This window comes from Jaculus jaculus, chromosome 10 (genome assembly GCF_020740685.1).
Source record: "Jaculus jaculus isolate mJacJac1 chromosome 10, mJacJac1.mat.Y.cur, whole genome shotgun sequence".
NCBI classification, from domain to species: Eukaryota; Metazoa; Chordata; class Mammalia; order Rodentia; family Dipodidae; genus Jaculus; species Jaculus jaculus.
Genome location: NC_059111.1, coordinates 64782997 through 64800790, shown reverse-complemented (window position 1 = coordinate 64800790; position 17794 = coordinate 64782997). Strand labels below are relative to the sequence as shown.

The 17794-nt window shown below is 39.4% G+C and overlaps 1 protein-coding gene across 1 annotated transcript in view; it reads right to left on the bottom strand.

The window, feature by feature from the left end:
* The window catches only part of Asb4 (ankyrin repeat and SOCS box containing 4), a 68960-nt gene that overhangs the window by 17703 nt on the left and 33463 nt on the right, over positions 1-17794 (bottom strand). The window contains exon 3 of the mRNA XM_004656207.2: positions 7926-8416. Coding sequence (XP_004656264.1) covers positions 7926-8416 — 491 coding nt within the window. The remainder of the gene's footprint in view (positions 1-7925; positions 8417-17794) is intronic.

Sequence of the window (17794 nt, the reverse complement as noted above, 5' to 3'; positions counted from 1 at the left end):
AAAGTGCCTATATTAAGAAATTAGAGCGTTCACAAGTAAATAATTTAATGTTTTACCTTAAGGCCCTGGAAAAAGAAGAACAAGGCAGACCAAAAATCAGTAGACAGGAAGAAATAATAAATATTAGGGCAGAAATTAATAAAATAGAAATAAAAAAACAAAGAATCAAGGAAGCAAAGAGTTGGTTCTTTGAAAGGATAAACAAGATTGATAAACCCTTTGTAAATCTGACCAGAAGAGGCAAAAATTAATGAAGAGATGAAAAAGGTACAATTATAACAGATACTAAAGAAGTTCAGAAAATCATAAGGACATACTTTAAGAATATAAGTTTGAAAATCTGAAAGAAGTGGATAATTTCCTTGATTGATATGACTTACCAAAATTAAATCAAGATGAGATAAATCATTTAAATAGACCTATAACAAGTACAGAGATACAAGCAATTATAAATATTCTCCCAACTAAAAAAAAGTCCAGGCCCAGAGGGATTCACTGGTGAATTTTACCAGACCTTAATGGAAGAACTAAAACCACTGCTTCTCAAACTTTTCCATATTATAGAAAAGGAAGTAATTCTACCAAACTCCTTCGATGAAGCCATACCACCCTCATACCAAAACCAGATAAAGACAGACCAAAAAAAGAAAATTACAGACCAATCTCCCTACTAAACATAGATGCAAAAATTCTCAACAATATACTGGCAAACAGACTACAAGAATATATCAAAAAGACCATTCAACCCAACCATGTAGACTTTATCCCAAAGATGCAGGGATGGTTCAACTTATGCAAATCGATAAATGTAATACACTGTATAAATGGACTGAATGACAAAAATGACATGTTCATCTCAATAGATCCAGAAAAGGCATTTGACAAAATTCAACATCGCTTCATGATAAAAGTCCTACAGAAACTGGTAATAAAAGGAATATATCTCAATATAATAAGAGCTATTTATGACAAACCTATAGCCAACATAATACTACATGGGGAAAAACTTGAAACTTTTCCACTATATTCAGGAACAAGACAAGGGTGTCCACTGGCCCTACTTTCATTTAATATGGTAACTGAAGTCTTAGATATAACAATAATGCAAGAGACATTCATAAAAGGGATAAAAAATGGAAAGGAAGAGATCAAATTATCATTATTTGCAGATGATATGATTCTATACATAAAGGACTCTAAAGACTCTCCCAGAAAACTGTTAGAGCTGATAAACACTTTTAGCAATGTAGCAGGATACAAAATAAACACATAGAAAATAGTAGCTTTCCTATATACTAACAACAAAATGCAAAGGATGAAATCAGGGAATCTCTCCCATTCACAATTGCCTCAAAAAAAAGTACCTTAAAATAAACCTAACCAAGGACGTGAAGGATCTCTACAATGAGAACTTTAAAATATTTAAGCAAGAAATTGCAGAAGACAGAAGACATCCCATATTCTTGGATTGGAGGAATAAATATTATGAAAATGTCAATCTTACCAAAAGCAATCTACACATTTAATGCAATCCCCATTAAAATTTGAATGGCATTCTTCACAGAAATAGAAAAAAAAAATCCTAAAATTCATTTGGAAACACAAAAAAACTCAAATAGCCAAAACAATTTTGAGCAACAAAAATAAGGGTGTTGATTTCACCATACCTGATCTTAAGCTATATTACAAAACCATAGCAACAAAAACAGCATGGAACTGGCTCAAAGACAGACATGTAGAAGAATGGAACAGAATAGAGGATCCAGATATTAATCCAGGCAGCTACAGCCATCTGATTTTTAGCAAAAATGCCAAAAATATTCATTGGAGAGAAGACTGCCTCTTCAACAAATGGTGCTGGGAAAACTGAATATCTATATATAGGATGAAAATAGAACCTTGTCTCTGCATGCACAAGAATCAAGTCCAAATGGATCAGGGACCTTAATGTCAGACCTGAAACTCTGAAACTGTTAGAGGAAAAAGTAGGGGAAACCCTTCAACATAATGGTCTTTGTAAAGACTTTCTGAATTTTTTATAACTGTAATTTCTCAAGAAATAGAACCACTAATTAACCACTGGGATCTCATGAAATTACAAAGCTTTTATACAGCAAAGGACACTGTGAATAGAGCAAAGAGACAACCTACATAATGGGAGAAAATCTTTGCCAGCTGTACATTTGACAGAGGATTAATATCCAGAATATACAAAGAACTCAAAAAACCAAACAATAAGAAATCAAACAACCCAAATGAAAAATCAGCTATGGAACTAAAGAGAAAGTTCTCAAAGGAAGAAATACAGATGGCATATAAACATCTTAAAAAGTGTTCTACATATTTAGCCATCAGGGAAATGCAAATTAAACTACTTTGAGATTCCATCTTACTCCTGTCAGAATGGCTATCATCTAGACAACAAATGACAATAAGTGTTGACGGGATGTGGAAAATGAGGAACCCTCCTACATGGTTAAGGGGAATGTAGTCTAGTACAGCCATTGTGGAAATCAGTGTAGAGGTTCTTAAGACAACTAAAAATAGATTCTCCATATGATCCAGCTATAGCATTCCTAGGCATATATCCTAATGACTTTGCTTACTACCTTAGAGATACTTACACAACCATGTTTATTGTTGTTCTATCCACAATAGCTAGGAAATGGAACCAGCCTAGATGTCCCTCAACAGATGAGTGGATAACAAAGATATGGTAAATTTATATAATAGGGTTCTATTCAGCCATACAGAAAAATAAAATTATGAAATTTGCAGGGTAATGATGGATCTGGAAAGGATTATATTAAGGGAGGTCCCTGGCCCAGAAAGCCAATGTCACATGTTCTCTCTCATATGTGGATCCTAGCCACAAATGTATAGAATGTATAGACTTGTGAGTGAGCAGGAACCAAAAATTGGTAGTAGAGGCCAGTAAGCTAGAAAAAGGCTATAAGGGAGGGAGGAGAAGGAGAGACTTAAGGGATGATATTGTATATATGTAAGTAGAAGAACAGATTATAGGAAGTAGAATGATCTGAGGCCAGGGGAAGAAATTGAATAAAAGAAGGGTTGGGGGAGGGTCAATTAAAATTCAAGATATTCTGAATAAAACATATCAAAACCTAATTTTTGGATAATGGTACATCCAGAAACCACAGATTGTTACTAGAAAATTTTCAGTGCCAGGGATGGGATACCTTCCAGCGAGTTGATGGCCAGGGAGGTCCCTATTGCCTCCAAAACATTACAGGCTTTTGCCAAGGCCCTTGGTTTCCCATGAGAAACAGATAGTAAGACTCTATTGCTGAAGACCTCACATGCCTGGTTGGCAAGGTCACTGAGAAATCAAGCTGGAACTAAGATGAAAATCTCCTCCTTATAGACCAGCCACCTGAAAGCTGGAAAAACCTGCACTGTATGCAGCTTTATGGAAGACAGAAGTCATCAGTGGCAAAAACAGTGGACACTGGAAGCCTCGAGATTGGCCAGGCAGGCCAAGTGACTGGATGAGTGCAATAGTGGCATGTCTGCTCTATGGGAAACCAATTGCTCTCTAATTGGACTGGAGGCCCAATGTCCAATGTATGGAAGGGAATACATGCCTGGTACTAAAAACCTAATCAAAAGCCTATGGCAGGGGTGGTCATGAGTCTTAGGGGTATAAAGTTTGCTCTTGTCTGGCTAAATGCATATAGTATTCTCACCAAATGGTCCTAGAAACACTACACATAATGTTCATATTCACATATTAATGCTACTATCCCTTTTGGTTAGAGAAGCTTCTCTTTTCATATGGCAGCGACCACTAGGATGACCCAAAAGACAACATAGTGCTGCGAAGAAGGGACAATGGAGTGTCAAGTACTGAAACATCTCCACCACACCCTCCAAGGCTCAGGGCCCATTGCAGAAATGGTGACAGGAAGAATGTAAGAGCCAAAGGAAGGCTACCACTCCTTACAATGCAACTGTCCAGACAGAAATTGGTCTCAGTATTCATGACTTCATAATGCCTAGCAATACCTTCACAAGACCCTCAGATGATGACATCAAAATAAAGGAGAGACTAATGGAGAGAGGGAGGGGATATAATGGAGAGCAGAGTTGTGAAGGGGGAAGAGGGGGAGGGAAGGGAATTATCATCGTTTATTGTCTGGAGAAGTTGTCAATATTAAAATTATACATTAAAAAATAACTAAATAAAAATATAAATAAGTAAATAATATCTTTTAAAAAAAGAAAGAAAAGGCTCTTTCTACAACAATGATAACTAAAGAGTGTTTTAGATATGACCTCTCATCATCTTGCCCCCAAAAGCATAAATAGGACATATTCAAAAACAAATTCAAGATAAGTCTACCTGCCACTTTTCCAACCTGAGTGCCACTTGTACACACCCCTTCAGTAGACTCTCCTACAGGTAGCTCAGACGCTCTGTAGCAGTATTTTTTTGTGCAAGAAGATATTTAATCATCAAGGGAGCTGCTTGTACGTGGGATTTACATACAGCATTCAAAGGCAGAAATCACACTTATCTCCCCACAAAGACACACAATACTTTCCCCTCTCCTAGAAAAATGCCTTTTTGCCCTGCAAGAAATCCCAATGCTGGCTCCCCAGGGTGTCACTTCCTTCTGAATTATACTTGGAGAGAAAAAAAATCAAATGTCCTTTTGTGCCGTGGAAAGCAATCGCAGACCCTATCATTCTCCACCCCAACCCCCGTTTATGTAATTTATACATTGACTTTCAGTGAAATACACCCTCTACAAATTTGCCTTGTATCGGGAAGACAGCATCTTCAGCTCTGACCTTGTTCCTTGTAAATAAGGAAACTGAATTCCCCATCCATGAGAGAACAAATCGCTTTGTCTTCTGGATAAATGAGTCAGTCATTTGCTTGTGGTAAAGATGGCTTTCTCTTTGGAAAGCTGGGCTGTGGAGTAGGGTTCTAAATCACTTCCTTATGTGTGAATAGTAAATCTAATAGTTTTTCTTTCATTTTCCTTTGGAAGGGGACCAGCTCTCTTACACACTCTGGGAGGTAGCAACAAAAATGTTTACAGTACCAGCCAGCTACTTGTAGCCAGCTCTATCTTAAATCTTTTTCACAGACATCAAACTAGTGGAAGCTAGAAAAACTAAGCTAGTAAAACTAAGAAAATGCTACCCAAGCATCCTATGTTGCCTGGGGCACATGGCTGCATGTCTCGTATACAGGCTGGTGAGGGACCCTCTGCGCCAGGAACAGTAAAGCGGAGCACAGGGAGTGGTTGAGTATCACAGTGTGCCTTGCTCACGTCTTGCTCACGTATTCCTGAAAAGACCATCCTATTAGCTGCAATGATCAGATAGGGAATCTGGAGTCTGGGAGATTAAGAAAATTCTTCAAAACACTTACAACAAATAAATGGGCAAGTGCGGACTTGTGTACACAATTACTCAGCCTCTAATCTTTTTATTTTACTTATGAGAGAGAGAAAGAGAGAGAATTAGCATGTCAAGGTCTCCAGCCACTGCAAAAGAACTTCAGATGCATGCACCATCTTGTGTGCATGTGCAACCTTGCACTTTTGCTACACCTTGTGCATCTGGTTTACGTGGGTCCTGGAGAGTTGAACATGGGTCCTTAGACTTCACAGGCAAGCACCTTAATCACTAAGCCATCTCTCCAGCTCTCAGCCTCTATTATTAACAGTCCTCGTCACTAATACTTCTCAGAGAGCTGCCTCTGTGGGAAAGATCTTGGGACCATCCCATGCTCACAGGACTTCCCGATAGGTTTAAAAACAAACAAACAAACAAACAAACATTTTACTTGGGCTGGAGAAATGGCTTAGCAGCTAAAGCGCTTGCCTGAAAAGCCAAAGGAACTAGGTTCGACTCCCCAGGAGTATAAATACCAAGTGTGCTCTGTGGACTGAGCTGTACTGGAGAGATTTCTACTTAACGTCTAGAAGTCTCACTGTGAAGAGTAAGAACTTGGTGAGGTGTGGGTGGGGGTTTTCAAAAGAAGGAAGGAAACAAAGAGAAAGATACTTATAAATACAGCAAGAGGGTCCCAGTGAGAAACTGAGGGATTCTCTACAAGGACTGAAAATGTCCTAAGAGATAGAATTTTAAAATGTCTGGCACCTTCCTTGAGCTTGGGAGATGTGTGCTGTGCTCTGAATAGGATTAACTTCCTTCTGGGGAAGGTCTTTCTTGGACACAATCACCAAAGAACAAAAGCCAAGTCCACCCATTTCACAGGGGAAGAAACTGAGCCTTAGGAAATTTAAGTCACCTATTCAGTCACATTGTCTCTCCTTATGTAAGCAGGAAGGCCCAATTGTGATCCCAAATGTTGTGCTTGTTTATTCTTGACATGAGTAGTATGGCTACGTTTACAATGAATGAACTGTAAATGGCAAAGCAGAGATACAAATTAAAAGCAAGGGGCTACTGAGATAGCTCAATACATAAGAGTACTTGTCATACAAAAATGAAAACCTGAGTTTGATCCCTAGCACCACATAAAAAGCTAAATGTGGTCATGTAAGCCTCTGTCTTTCCCATGTCCCTAGCACATCCTACACTCCACAGCCTTGTCATTTACTGTGGCATATTTCAATGACCTCTCAGTTTTGGTTTTGCACATGATTCTAAGCTAGTTGAGAATGGATCCCTTGTCTTAGACATATCATTGTTGTTAACATCTGATCCCTGCCAGCCCATTAGAGATTTCTATCCATTTCATTCAAAAAAGGGCCAGGCATGGGCTGGAGTGATGGCTCAGCAGTTAAGGTCTGTAAAACCTAATGGCCTGAGTTCAATTCCCCAGTACCCATGTAAAGCTAGATGTACAAAGTGGTGCATACATCTGGAGTTTGTTTGCAGCAGCTGAAGGCCCTGGTGTGCCCTTTCCCTCTCTCTCCCAGGCATGAGTGTGTGAAGGTAGGAGTATCACTGTAACTTCAAAGCCAGCCTAAGACTACAAAGTGAATTATAGGGCAGCCTTGGCTAGAGTGAGATACTCCTTCAAAACAAAAACAAAAACAAAAAAAAAACCAACAAAAAAAAAAACCTACAAAAGGAAGGAAGAAAGGAAGGAAGGAAGGAAGGAAGGAGGAAAGAAGGAGACCATGCAGGATTGGAACCAAATTATCTATGGCTGAGTGCCTTCTCCACCACCGGGCGATGTCAGGAAAAGCCGCATGCCTCTCCTATGGAACTGAGGCAACAGTGCATATCTTTTAGTATTACTGTAGGAAAAAATCAGCAAATATAAAGTGCTTATAACAGTGTGTTGAGTTCATAATAGTTAATAACATGATTAGTCCCTAATTGTTTGCTAACATTTGCTGTTAGCTTTCATCAGACTGGAAATTGAGTTGTCCTTTCCTGGTTCTGACCTCACTCATTTCAAAACAAGTTGAGTCATCTTTAGATTAGATAACAGTCGATCTTAGAGATCCACCTGTTACTATCTCATGTCATTCACCTGTCTAAAAACTCACTTCGGTTCTCCAGGAAGCCACTGGGGTACATAAAGAATTTCTGTAGCTGGGCGTGGTGGCACACGCTTTTAATCCCAGCACTCGGGAGGCAGAGGTAGGAGGATCACCGTGAGTTCGAGGCCACCCTGAGATTCCATAGTGAATCCCAGGTCAGCCTGGGCCAGAGACCCTACTTCAAAAAAAACACACACACAAAAAAAAAAAAAAAAAAAAAAAAAAAAAAAAAAAAGAATTTCTGTCCCTCTGACATTCATTCCTAGCTCTTGGACCCAGATTTCAAACAAACTTGGAATGCGACAAAATAACTCAGGTACTATGTGCAAATGGAGGGTCACACAGCGATCAGAGGTGACTGGTCCAAGTACTCTTGGAGACTGGAGAAGAGGCCTCCACTGTTTCTGAACTCGGGACACTGCCCCTCACCTTGTGGAACTGGGGAGGGTATATCCGTGCAGCCCCATGGTTCAACAGCAGCTGGTAGCAGATCTCGGGCTGGGCAGCAGGTCGCACGGAGGTGACCTTCAGCACGTACTGGATGGCTGCACAGCCGTTGATATCCATGAGGTTGGCCTCGGCGCCGGCCTCCAGCATCATATGCATGAGCACGTGGTCGCAATTCCAGGCCGCCTTGTGCAGAGGAGACTTGAAGTCATCGTCGCGGGCGTTGACCTCAGCCTTGTGGTCCAGCAGCGTGCGGCAGATGAAGTGGTGCTGCGGGCTGTACTGCTGCTCCTTGAAGCGGAGCGCCCAGGACGCGGCGATGGCCAGCGGCGTCTCCATGTGGGCGTTCACGCTGTCCACGACCGCCCCGTTCTCCACGTAGAAGGTCACCAGCTCCGAGAGGCCGAAGTGGGCGGCCGTGTGCAGGGGTGTCTCCTCATCCTGGTTGTTGGTCTTCATGTTCACGTTGGCGCCTGGAGAGGGAAATTGAGGCAAGCAACTCTTTAAACTATGTTTATCGTTTTGTTTCTCTTTCTTTCTATGACCTGCTCAAAATTTTAAACAGGACGCTTTCTCCCAAGCCCGCTCTTATCTCTGACTGCCCGGCACGCCCCTCACCCAAATACCCGCTGCACCGACCTTGTGAAGGTCACGCCTTTGAGACAGCAGTGCCATCTCCTGGCCAGCCAGCAATTGCCATGAGAGAGGCATAAAGGCTTCCTTCCAGAAAGTTGGGGCACTGCTGCACCTCAGTCCTTCAACCCCAGGTGGATTTTGAAATAGAAAGTGATTTCCGCAACTAGATAACTTTTATCATTAAAGTTCCAAACACCATTAAAAATAAGGGTTCTGTCCAAAACTTTGAGGCTCATGCAAGTAGCTTTAAAACTTATTTTGAGGGCTGGAGAGATGGCTTAGTGGTTAAGCGCTTGCCTATGAAGACTAAGGACCCCGGTTCCAGGCTCGATTCCCCAGGACCCACGTTAGCCAGATGCACAAGGGGGCGCACGCGTCTGGAGTTCGTTTGCAGGGGCTGGAAGCCCTGGCGCACCCATTCTCTCTCTCCCTCTCCCCGTGTTTCTCTTTCTCTCTCGCTCTCAAATAAATAAATAAAAATAAACAAAAAAAATTTTTTTAAACTTATTCTGAAGGTTTCATAAAGCAATGTCTATCTTTCCACGCAAGTGAACCTAAAAGTTGGATGTGGGCAGACTTTGGTGGCACGGAAATTGCCAAGTACTTTGGCTGAATTTTAAATATTAGGGAAGCCTGATTTTTTTTTTAATACAAACCAGCCTGAATGTTCTATTTTTAATTAAAAAGTGTCAAAGCTGGTATTATAGAAAAGTAGTCATCAAAAGAACGTAAAGACAGAGACTGTAACATGCTTGATTTGTGGATGAAAAGTGACATTAGAAATATATTTTTGTGTTTGGAAAGTCCCTTAGAAATTACTTAATCCAACCCACTTATTTAGCACACCTGGGCACTGAAGTGAATTTTATTTTTCTATTAGAAATGTTAAGTATTAGAATGGTCAACTTGAGAAGCTGGAATTTTCCTTCTTTGCCTATTTTAATGGGGTGAACCAAATGAACCTTAGGGGCCAACTCTTTAATTAATTCAACCAAAAACTTTTATAGCTACTTTAGACATAAGTCTGAAGAGACATTATTATTATTATTATTAATTATTGTTGTTATTACATGTCAGTAACTAATATTAACTAAGCAACAACCAGGGAAGTTTTCTGAACTAAAAAGCCTTTATATGTTGAATCTTCCCAGCCACTCTGCAGTAAGGACAGTTTTTAGCCTAATTTTACAGGTGAAGAAATTTGTACTTTGGTTAACAATTTGTCCAGAGTATACCAGCTTAGTGAATAGTAAGACAAAGGTTTGAAATCTGACAGGATTTCTAGATCCCTTATTACTGTGATCTTCCATCTCATTATTTTTCTTCAGGAAAATTACTATTACTTGGTATATGAAAAGCACAAGTAGTAAAAATACCCTTGAATTTGATAAATCTAAAATATCTTTACCCTGTGGATTGTTCCTCCTTAGCCTTATCTGTGGTGTCTCCTGACTACAGGAAACATACCTGAGAAAAGAAATGCTCCCATACAAGTGGTGACTATACTGTATGAAGCCCTTCCATGAACACCTCGCTTTGTAGACTCTGAGACTGTTTGGCTTGCAGGAAGCAGAACTGAAGCAAAGCCTGTCTTTATCAGAGTTTCCGTGTTCATCAGTATTCTGGCCTGGAAGGGTTCTGAGTGAGGTCTCCATTCAGGTCAGCTCTTTGCTCCAGAGTGAAATGGAGTGAATGAGCAGGTCTTCCCAGAAGCCATGTGCTGGGCCTCTTCAGGCACTGGAGCATTTCCAGGAAGGGAGAGAATCAAAGGGTCACAATGAAATTTTCTCAGGCCTACTTAGAACAAACCACATCCTTTACTTTCTAATGGACTTGGACATTTACGATTGATCTTTGACATTTTGATACAACTAGATACATGGCAAAGTTGCCTTTTCTGATAAAGAATATCTTATTTTTATACTTAAATTGTGTATTTCAGTGTAACTTTGCTAAATAATATATAACACTTTTTCATTTTAGATTTTTGTGATTCATTCAAGAAATTAGAGATCAAAAATATAAATTTGGGGGAACTTTCAAACTATTTTTAAATGAAGAAACAGTGTGTTCACTTGCAAGAACTTCTATAATACGGTGTCACACAGTGGATAACTTAAAATATTAGATATCAGACCGGGAAATGGCTTAGCGGTTTAGAGCCTTTGACTCTGAAGCCAAAGGACCCCGGTTCCAATCCCTGGGACGCAGGCGAGCCCGATGCACAAGGGAGCGCTCGTGTGGGCTAGGGCACCTGGTGTGCCCCTTCCCTGTACCTGTCCCATTCTCTTCGCTTAAAAAAAATTAGATATCAATTCTCCCACAGTGCTGGAGACTAGAAGTCTAAAGTTAAGTTGTCAGAAAGGTCAGTTCCTTCTGAGGGCTCTGAAAGAGAATCGGATTCAACTTCTGTCTCAGTCTCTGGTGATTATAAGCATTTGTGTTCCTTGTATTCTTATTTCAACCCTGGCCTCCATCATCACATGGCCTTGTTCCCGTGCACCTGTATCTTGAAATGGTCATCTTCATACAAGAACATAACAAATCAGTGTAGGGATCAAATTTGTAAATTGAGATGTTTGAGACTAGGACTTCAAGATATCTTTTTGTTTATGTTTTGCATGATGTGGGTATTATTCAACTTATAACATGTGACATACATTACACAACCTATAAAAAAAAACACATGTGTTCATTTTCAGAAGCTATTGTAAAAGCACCACCCATGTGATCCTATCCCAGGTCAAGAAATCAAATATTTCTAGTACTAGAAAAGCTCTCCATGTTCCTGCTCTCTCCTCCATCACAACTTCATCCTGCTAGAGCTATGATTGGACCATCAGTTCTTCACAGTCATTTCAGTCTTGTAGAGAGAACTTAAAACTTGACCATTTAGTTTTGTAAACTTTCCTTAAATGGAATAGTGAGCACACAGCTTTTGTTCTACTTCTTTTGACATTACATGGTGATGTTTAGCACTCATTTGCTCATTTTGGTGTCAATCTGTTTTATTTCTTTATTTGGAATATGGAGAATTAGGTCTCATTGACACTGGGGTTTTCCAATAAAATTTGGTTTTGTTGAATCTTGCCTCCCTACCCTGCTTTTGTCTCCTATTCTAGCATAACATATCCACAATGTACCCATTCTACTGGTGATGAGAATTCCCAATTTCAGGCTATTTCAAACACTACTGCCATGGACAACTGTGCAAGACTCTCCCCAGTACTCATGCATAAGGGTTTCTCCAGGTTCTGTACCTATGAGTGGAATTGTAGGACAGAAAGTCTGATATTCTGACAATCCCTGTGGGAAGATTCTCACTGCGCCCCAGCCCCATCAAAATTGATATGCTGAGGGGTCCTCCTGTCAAGATGGTGGAGTAGTAGCCACAATAAAGAATAGAAGGAAGAATAGAGAGACAAGATCCCACACAGTGCACCCCACATGGTATACCCTCTCCCTAAAAAATCAAGATGGCAGAAAATACTGGGGAGATTCAAGATTCATCAATATTTATAAGTATATATTTATATCTAAGTAAACAAATAAGTGAAAAAATGATATTGTTTGTCTATTTAATTTTAACCAGTCTGGTGGGTACACAGAGATGTCTCATTATATTTTAATGTTACCCCTAGTTTCCAAGTTAGACATATTATGTTTTATTTCCCCTTTAGTTTGCTATTATAAGCATTTGTGTTATTATATTATCACTTTAAACATCATTTTAAAATAACTACATAATATTCTATAGAATAGTTTTTCCCTTAAATTGGATGCAAGTCTTTGCCCCCAAAAGTCTGGTGTTACAATGAATACATGAGGATAAATTTTTGTATTATTTCCTTGGAATAAATTCTCCCAAATAGAATCATTAAGCTGAAGCATCTGAAGAATAAAGGTCTTTATGAATGGATGTCCAAAGTTATATTCACATCTTTCCTAGTAGTATATAAAAGTAGCTATCTCACTAGCCAGTATGTTATACATTAAAAAAAAAAAAAAACTTGTGCTAGCTGAGAAGAAAAAAAGTATCTCATTTTGAATAGTCTAAAATTATTTAGGAGCTGGAGGGATTGCTTAGTGCTTAAGGTGTTTGCCTGCAAAGCCAAAGTACCCTGGCTGAATTCCCCAGGACCCATGTTAGCCAGATGCACAAGGAGGCGCAGACATTTGGAGTTCATTTTCAGTGGCTGGAGACCCTGACATGCCCATTCTCTCTCTTTCTCTGTCTAATAAATAAATAAATATAAAATATTTTATAAAAAATAAACAAAATTATTTAGTTAGTAAATATTTGACACTTTATTATTATTATTTGATTAACTGTCTAAATTGTCATCTGGTAATAGACTGAGTCTTTTCTGCATTGTTTTCATTTTTATGAGCTCTTCATTAAGTTAAGATGTTTATGTTATAATGTGATTTAAGCCATTTTATTTTGATTAATCTTAAGTATTGTCACAATAATTTAGTCAATTTTTCTTTCTCTTTTTTTTGTTTTCTTCACATTACAATGTCCTATTTCTCCTCAGAGGTGGTGGACGTATCCACATCAGTTCTAACCTAACTTCTTACAAGTCTTGCCGAATGTTTGACATTTGGTTCATCTAAACCTTTGTTTGATCTACATGTCAGTTTTGAAAGCATTAGCGTCAGTACAATATGGAGTTATTCCATGTAGAAACAGTCTCTTTAAGCGGCCTTCTTCACATTCATTTAAACTACACTCACCAAAGTAGTTTACAAGACGTTTTCCCTTGAGCAGGGTAAGTCACCTGTGGGTAAACCAGTTTTTCATTTTTTGTAACCTTATTAATGAACCTGGACAATGGACATGAAGTTGTCTCCAGATGACATTTGGAATGACAAGTAAGAAGACAGATTAACAACTGAGAGTAGGCTGGAGAGATGGCTCAGTGGATAAGGCGCTTGTCTGCAACACTTAAGTACCAGGTTTGATTCCCTAGTACCCACAGAAGCCAGAGGCACAAAGTGATGCATGCATCGGGAGTCAGTTTGGAGGCCCTGGCATGCCCAGTTCTCTCTCTCTCTCTTCTCTCTCTCTCCCTCTCTCTCGCTCTCTTTTAGTAAATAAATAAATAAACAAATATTTTTAACTGAAATTTACTCTGCACTATAAAGAAGGAAATTTCAGATGTCACCAGTGGGCAAAAGAGACCAAGACCTATGTGTACTGAGAACGGAAAATAGAGCGAAAATTGGGACAGAAAACAAAAGGAGCTAGCCACAAGAAGAAACCTAGGTTCAAAGGAAACCGTGCCAGAATGAGACTAAAGATGGCGTCATTCATGTTGCATCTGCCCTGCCCTGCCAGTTTCCTTTCATTACTTCCGCAGGACCGAGTCCTCATAGCATCCAAGCTAGTCTCTCTCCTTGGTTATCAACGTAGCTCCCTCTGCTGGGCATGGTACGCCTTACAGGCCCTCGGAGCCAACCTCACCCATCATCCACTTCTCCCAAGTTCCCTTGGGGATCTACTGTAGAATGGAAACCTGGCAGATAGCAGAAACTATCACCACCTGGCTAAACCATCTCCCCTCTCTTCTCTCTGTCCGGGTGGTCTTACTTCTTGAAGAGTTTGTGGTGGGCAGGGGCTGAGATGGAGAACCAGCCCAAATCAGTGCTTCCCACCCCGTCAAGACGTGCCTTTCTTTCTATTCATCTGCTTTCACACTTAAGCTTTGTAAACATAAATACAATACACTAACTAACATGGAATGGATAGGATGGTTACAACTAGTAATATGAAAACAGATGTTGTGATTGCTCAAATCTATATGTCATAGCCATACTGCTACATAGTTGAACTGATGGGGACATTTTCTATTGTAGTACAAATTCCATGAACATTTGTGTCAAAATGAAGGGCATTCTCAAAGAAGAAAAAGTCTTGGGAAAGCTGTAAATACACCAAACCAGTATCACCTTAATTTTTATTATAGTTGAATTACCAACATGTCTGTATTTAAAATTCAACGGAATTTTGTGTTTATGTGTGAAATGGAATTAGATTCTATCTCTGTTGTGTGACTACATTCTCGTACCTATTGTTAAAAGATACCAAAACTCAGATTTTTTTCCCACAAGTTATGAAATATTCAAACATACTGAAAGTAATGATGTAACACGTAGACAGCATACCCACAATTGATATTTATTAATTTTTGCCATATGTACACTGATTTTTTTTCTTTTTTAAAAAATATTTTGTTTATTTATTTGAGAAAGAGGGAGAGGCAGATAGAAGGAGCAAGAGAGAAAGAGAGAGAAAGGAATGAAGGAAGGAGGGAAGGAAAGAAGAATAAAAGAAAGAAAGAAAGAAAGAAAGAAAGAAAGAAAGAAGAAAGAAAGAAAGAAAGAAAGAAAGAAAGAAAGAAAGAAAAAGAGAAAGAAAGAAAGGGCATGCCAGTGCCTTTAGCCACTGCAAATGAACTCCAGACCTATGCACCACTTTGTACATTTGGATTACATAAGTACCAGGAAATTGAACCTGGTTCCACAGGCTTCGCACTTAGCCACTAAGTCATGTCTCCAGCCACTTGATTTGCTTTTTTACATCTAAGACAGAATTTCACAGGAACACCCAAACAAGTTCTTTTTTTCTCTCTCACTTTGTTCACAGAGATGATTACCATTCCAAAGTTGATGCTTGTTAAGCAATTTTGATAACTGCCTTTGAATTGAAGATAATGAAACTATGATTATTTAATTTATTTTTATGTGCTTATCTGTTTGTGGTGCTGTAAATAATAGCCAGACGGTGGTCAAGCTAGACCCAAGAAGGAAAAGTGTTCTGTCTCTGTTTTTCTTCCCCTTTCTCTTGCACAGCCCCATGGCTTGGCAAATAGAAGAGCCCAAGAAGTGCGGGTAGAGACTGCATTCTTCCTCCAGTGTGTGCTTCCTGGATGAGGCAGGTGAGCCCATGGCAGAAAGGAAGGAAGAAAGGAGCTTCCATTTTATATCAAATTCAAATGATTAAGCAGCCCTGAATATCAGACTTTGAAATTAAGACTGTGTTTTGATTTAGACTGACTATATGATTTTTCTTACTGAGACTTGGCTCAGAGGAGGTGAACTTCCCTATTATATCATTCCACAATAGGGGAGGAATTAGATCTCTGAGATAATTCTAAATGTAAAGGGTGCACTAGAAAACAAAACTAAAATTGTTTTATAACTATATCTCATGTGCCATGCATGATGCAATTATTATAGGCCCAGTAAATCATTAGGCAGTATAACTAAGACCATATTTTTCAAGAAACTGGGTTCCTTGAGCTACTTCCCTACTGGTAGTATATATTGAAAGTAGCACTTAGGGCTAGAGAGATGGTTTAACAGTTAAGGCACTTTCCTTCAAAGCTAAAAGACCTCAGTTCAATTCCCCAGGACCCATATAAGCCAGGAGCACAAGGTGGCACATATTTCTGAAGTTCATTTGCAGTGGCTGGAGGTCCTAGCATGCCCATTCTCTCTCTCTCTCTCCCTCTCTCTCTCTTTCTCTCTCTCTCTCCCCCGCCCACACTGCTTTTTCTCTGTCAATAAAAATAGAAATGTATTTTTTTGAGTTGCACTTCATGCTGAGTGAGGGGGCATGGGCTTATCATCCTAGCTACTTGGTAGGCTGATACAGGAGTACTAAAAGTCCAGGTCAGTCCAGGAAACTTAATGAGATCTGCATGAAAATCTTATATATGTAAAATAAAAAGAGGGCTGGGAAGATGGAGGTTGTTTACCTAGTGTGCATAAGGCTATAGGTTCAATCCCAAGCCCAGGAAAAAAAAAATGGCATTTAAAAAATACACAATTTGGGCTGGAGGGATGGCTTAGCAGTTAAGGTGTTTGTCTGCAAAGCCAAAGGACCCAAGTTCAATTGCCCAGGACCCACATTAGCCAGATGCAGAAGGGGGCACATGCATCTGGAGTTCATTTGCAGTGGCTGGAGGCCCTGGAGCACCCATTCTCTCTCTCTCTCTCCCTCTCTCTCTCTCTCTCTCTCTCTCTCTCTCTCTCTCTCTCTTTCTCTCTCTCCCTCCCTCTCTCTCTCCCCCTCTTTCTCTATCAAATAAATAAATAAAAATAAAATATATTATTAAAAATACACAATTTTTGTGTAACAACATTTTCACCACAAAATTCCATCATTTTAAATTCCTTTTTAATAATGACCATTGTGGAGAAATATAAGCCCATTACATTTTGTTTACTTGTAATTCATCTATTTATTCACTTATTTGCATTATTTTGCTATTTTTTACAGTTAAAACTTGATATTTTACTAAATATATATTTTGCTTAGATTTTTTCCATTAATTTTGCCAAGAACAAAACCTACCCATTTTATCTCCAAATAAATTAAAAGTTTCTCCCAGCCTTTTCGAATGTTAGGCATAGTTTAAAAATGAAGAATACTTTTGTGCATGGAAACACAAAATCTTTTTGTGTGCTTAAATTATTCATTACCCATCAATTATCAAGATATAGTCATTGATAAGGAATGTTTTCCTCACAAGTTTTTTTTTCTTTTTTTAATCTGAATCCTCACATGTATGAACAAAAACACACCAACTACTCCTGGATTGCTTTTGAACATCATATTGAAAAAATTATACTTTTCTTAGAAAATTAATAAGAGGGGCTGGGAAGATGGGTCAGTAGTTAAACATGCTTGTTGCCAAACCTCCACCCAGCACCCCTATAAAGTCATATACAGAGAGCTGTATGCATTTGTGATCCCAACACGCCTATGACAGTGAGTAGCAGTGCCAGGAGAATCTGAAGCTCTGGCCAGCTAGTGTGAAATAGGTTTGAAGCCCGGCAGTGAGAAGATCCCATCTCAAAGAAGGTGGAGCACAGATACCTCGAGGTTGTCCTCTGACCTCCGCATGCTCCATGACATGTGTGCCCATGCACACACAAAGAAAAGAGGAAAGGAAAGGAGAAAGAGGCAGAGGCAGGCAGGGAAAGGGGGAGAGAAGGAGGAAGGGGGGAAAGGCAAGGAGGGAAGTGGTAAGGAGGAGTAATAAGGATGAAATAACCATCTTTGATCTCATTGGTTATAATGGCCTGGAGGATGTGTGAGAACCCAGAGAAAATATTAGCATGCAGGAAGAATGGTAAGGATCTGAGAAGGAACTTGAATCAACTCTCTGACTGCAGGTAGACTCAGAGACCGGGATGGGCCAGTT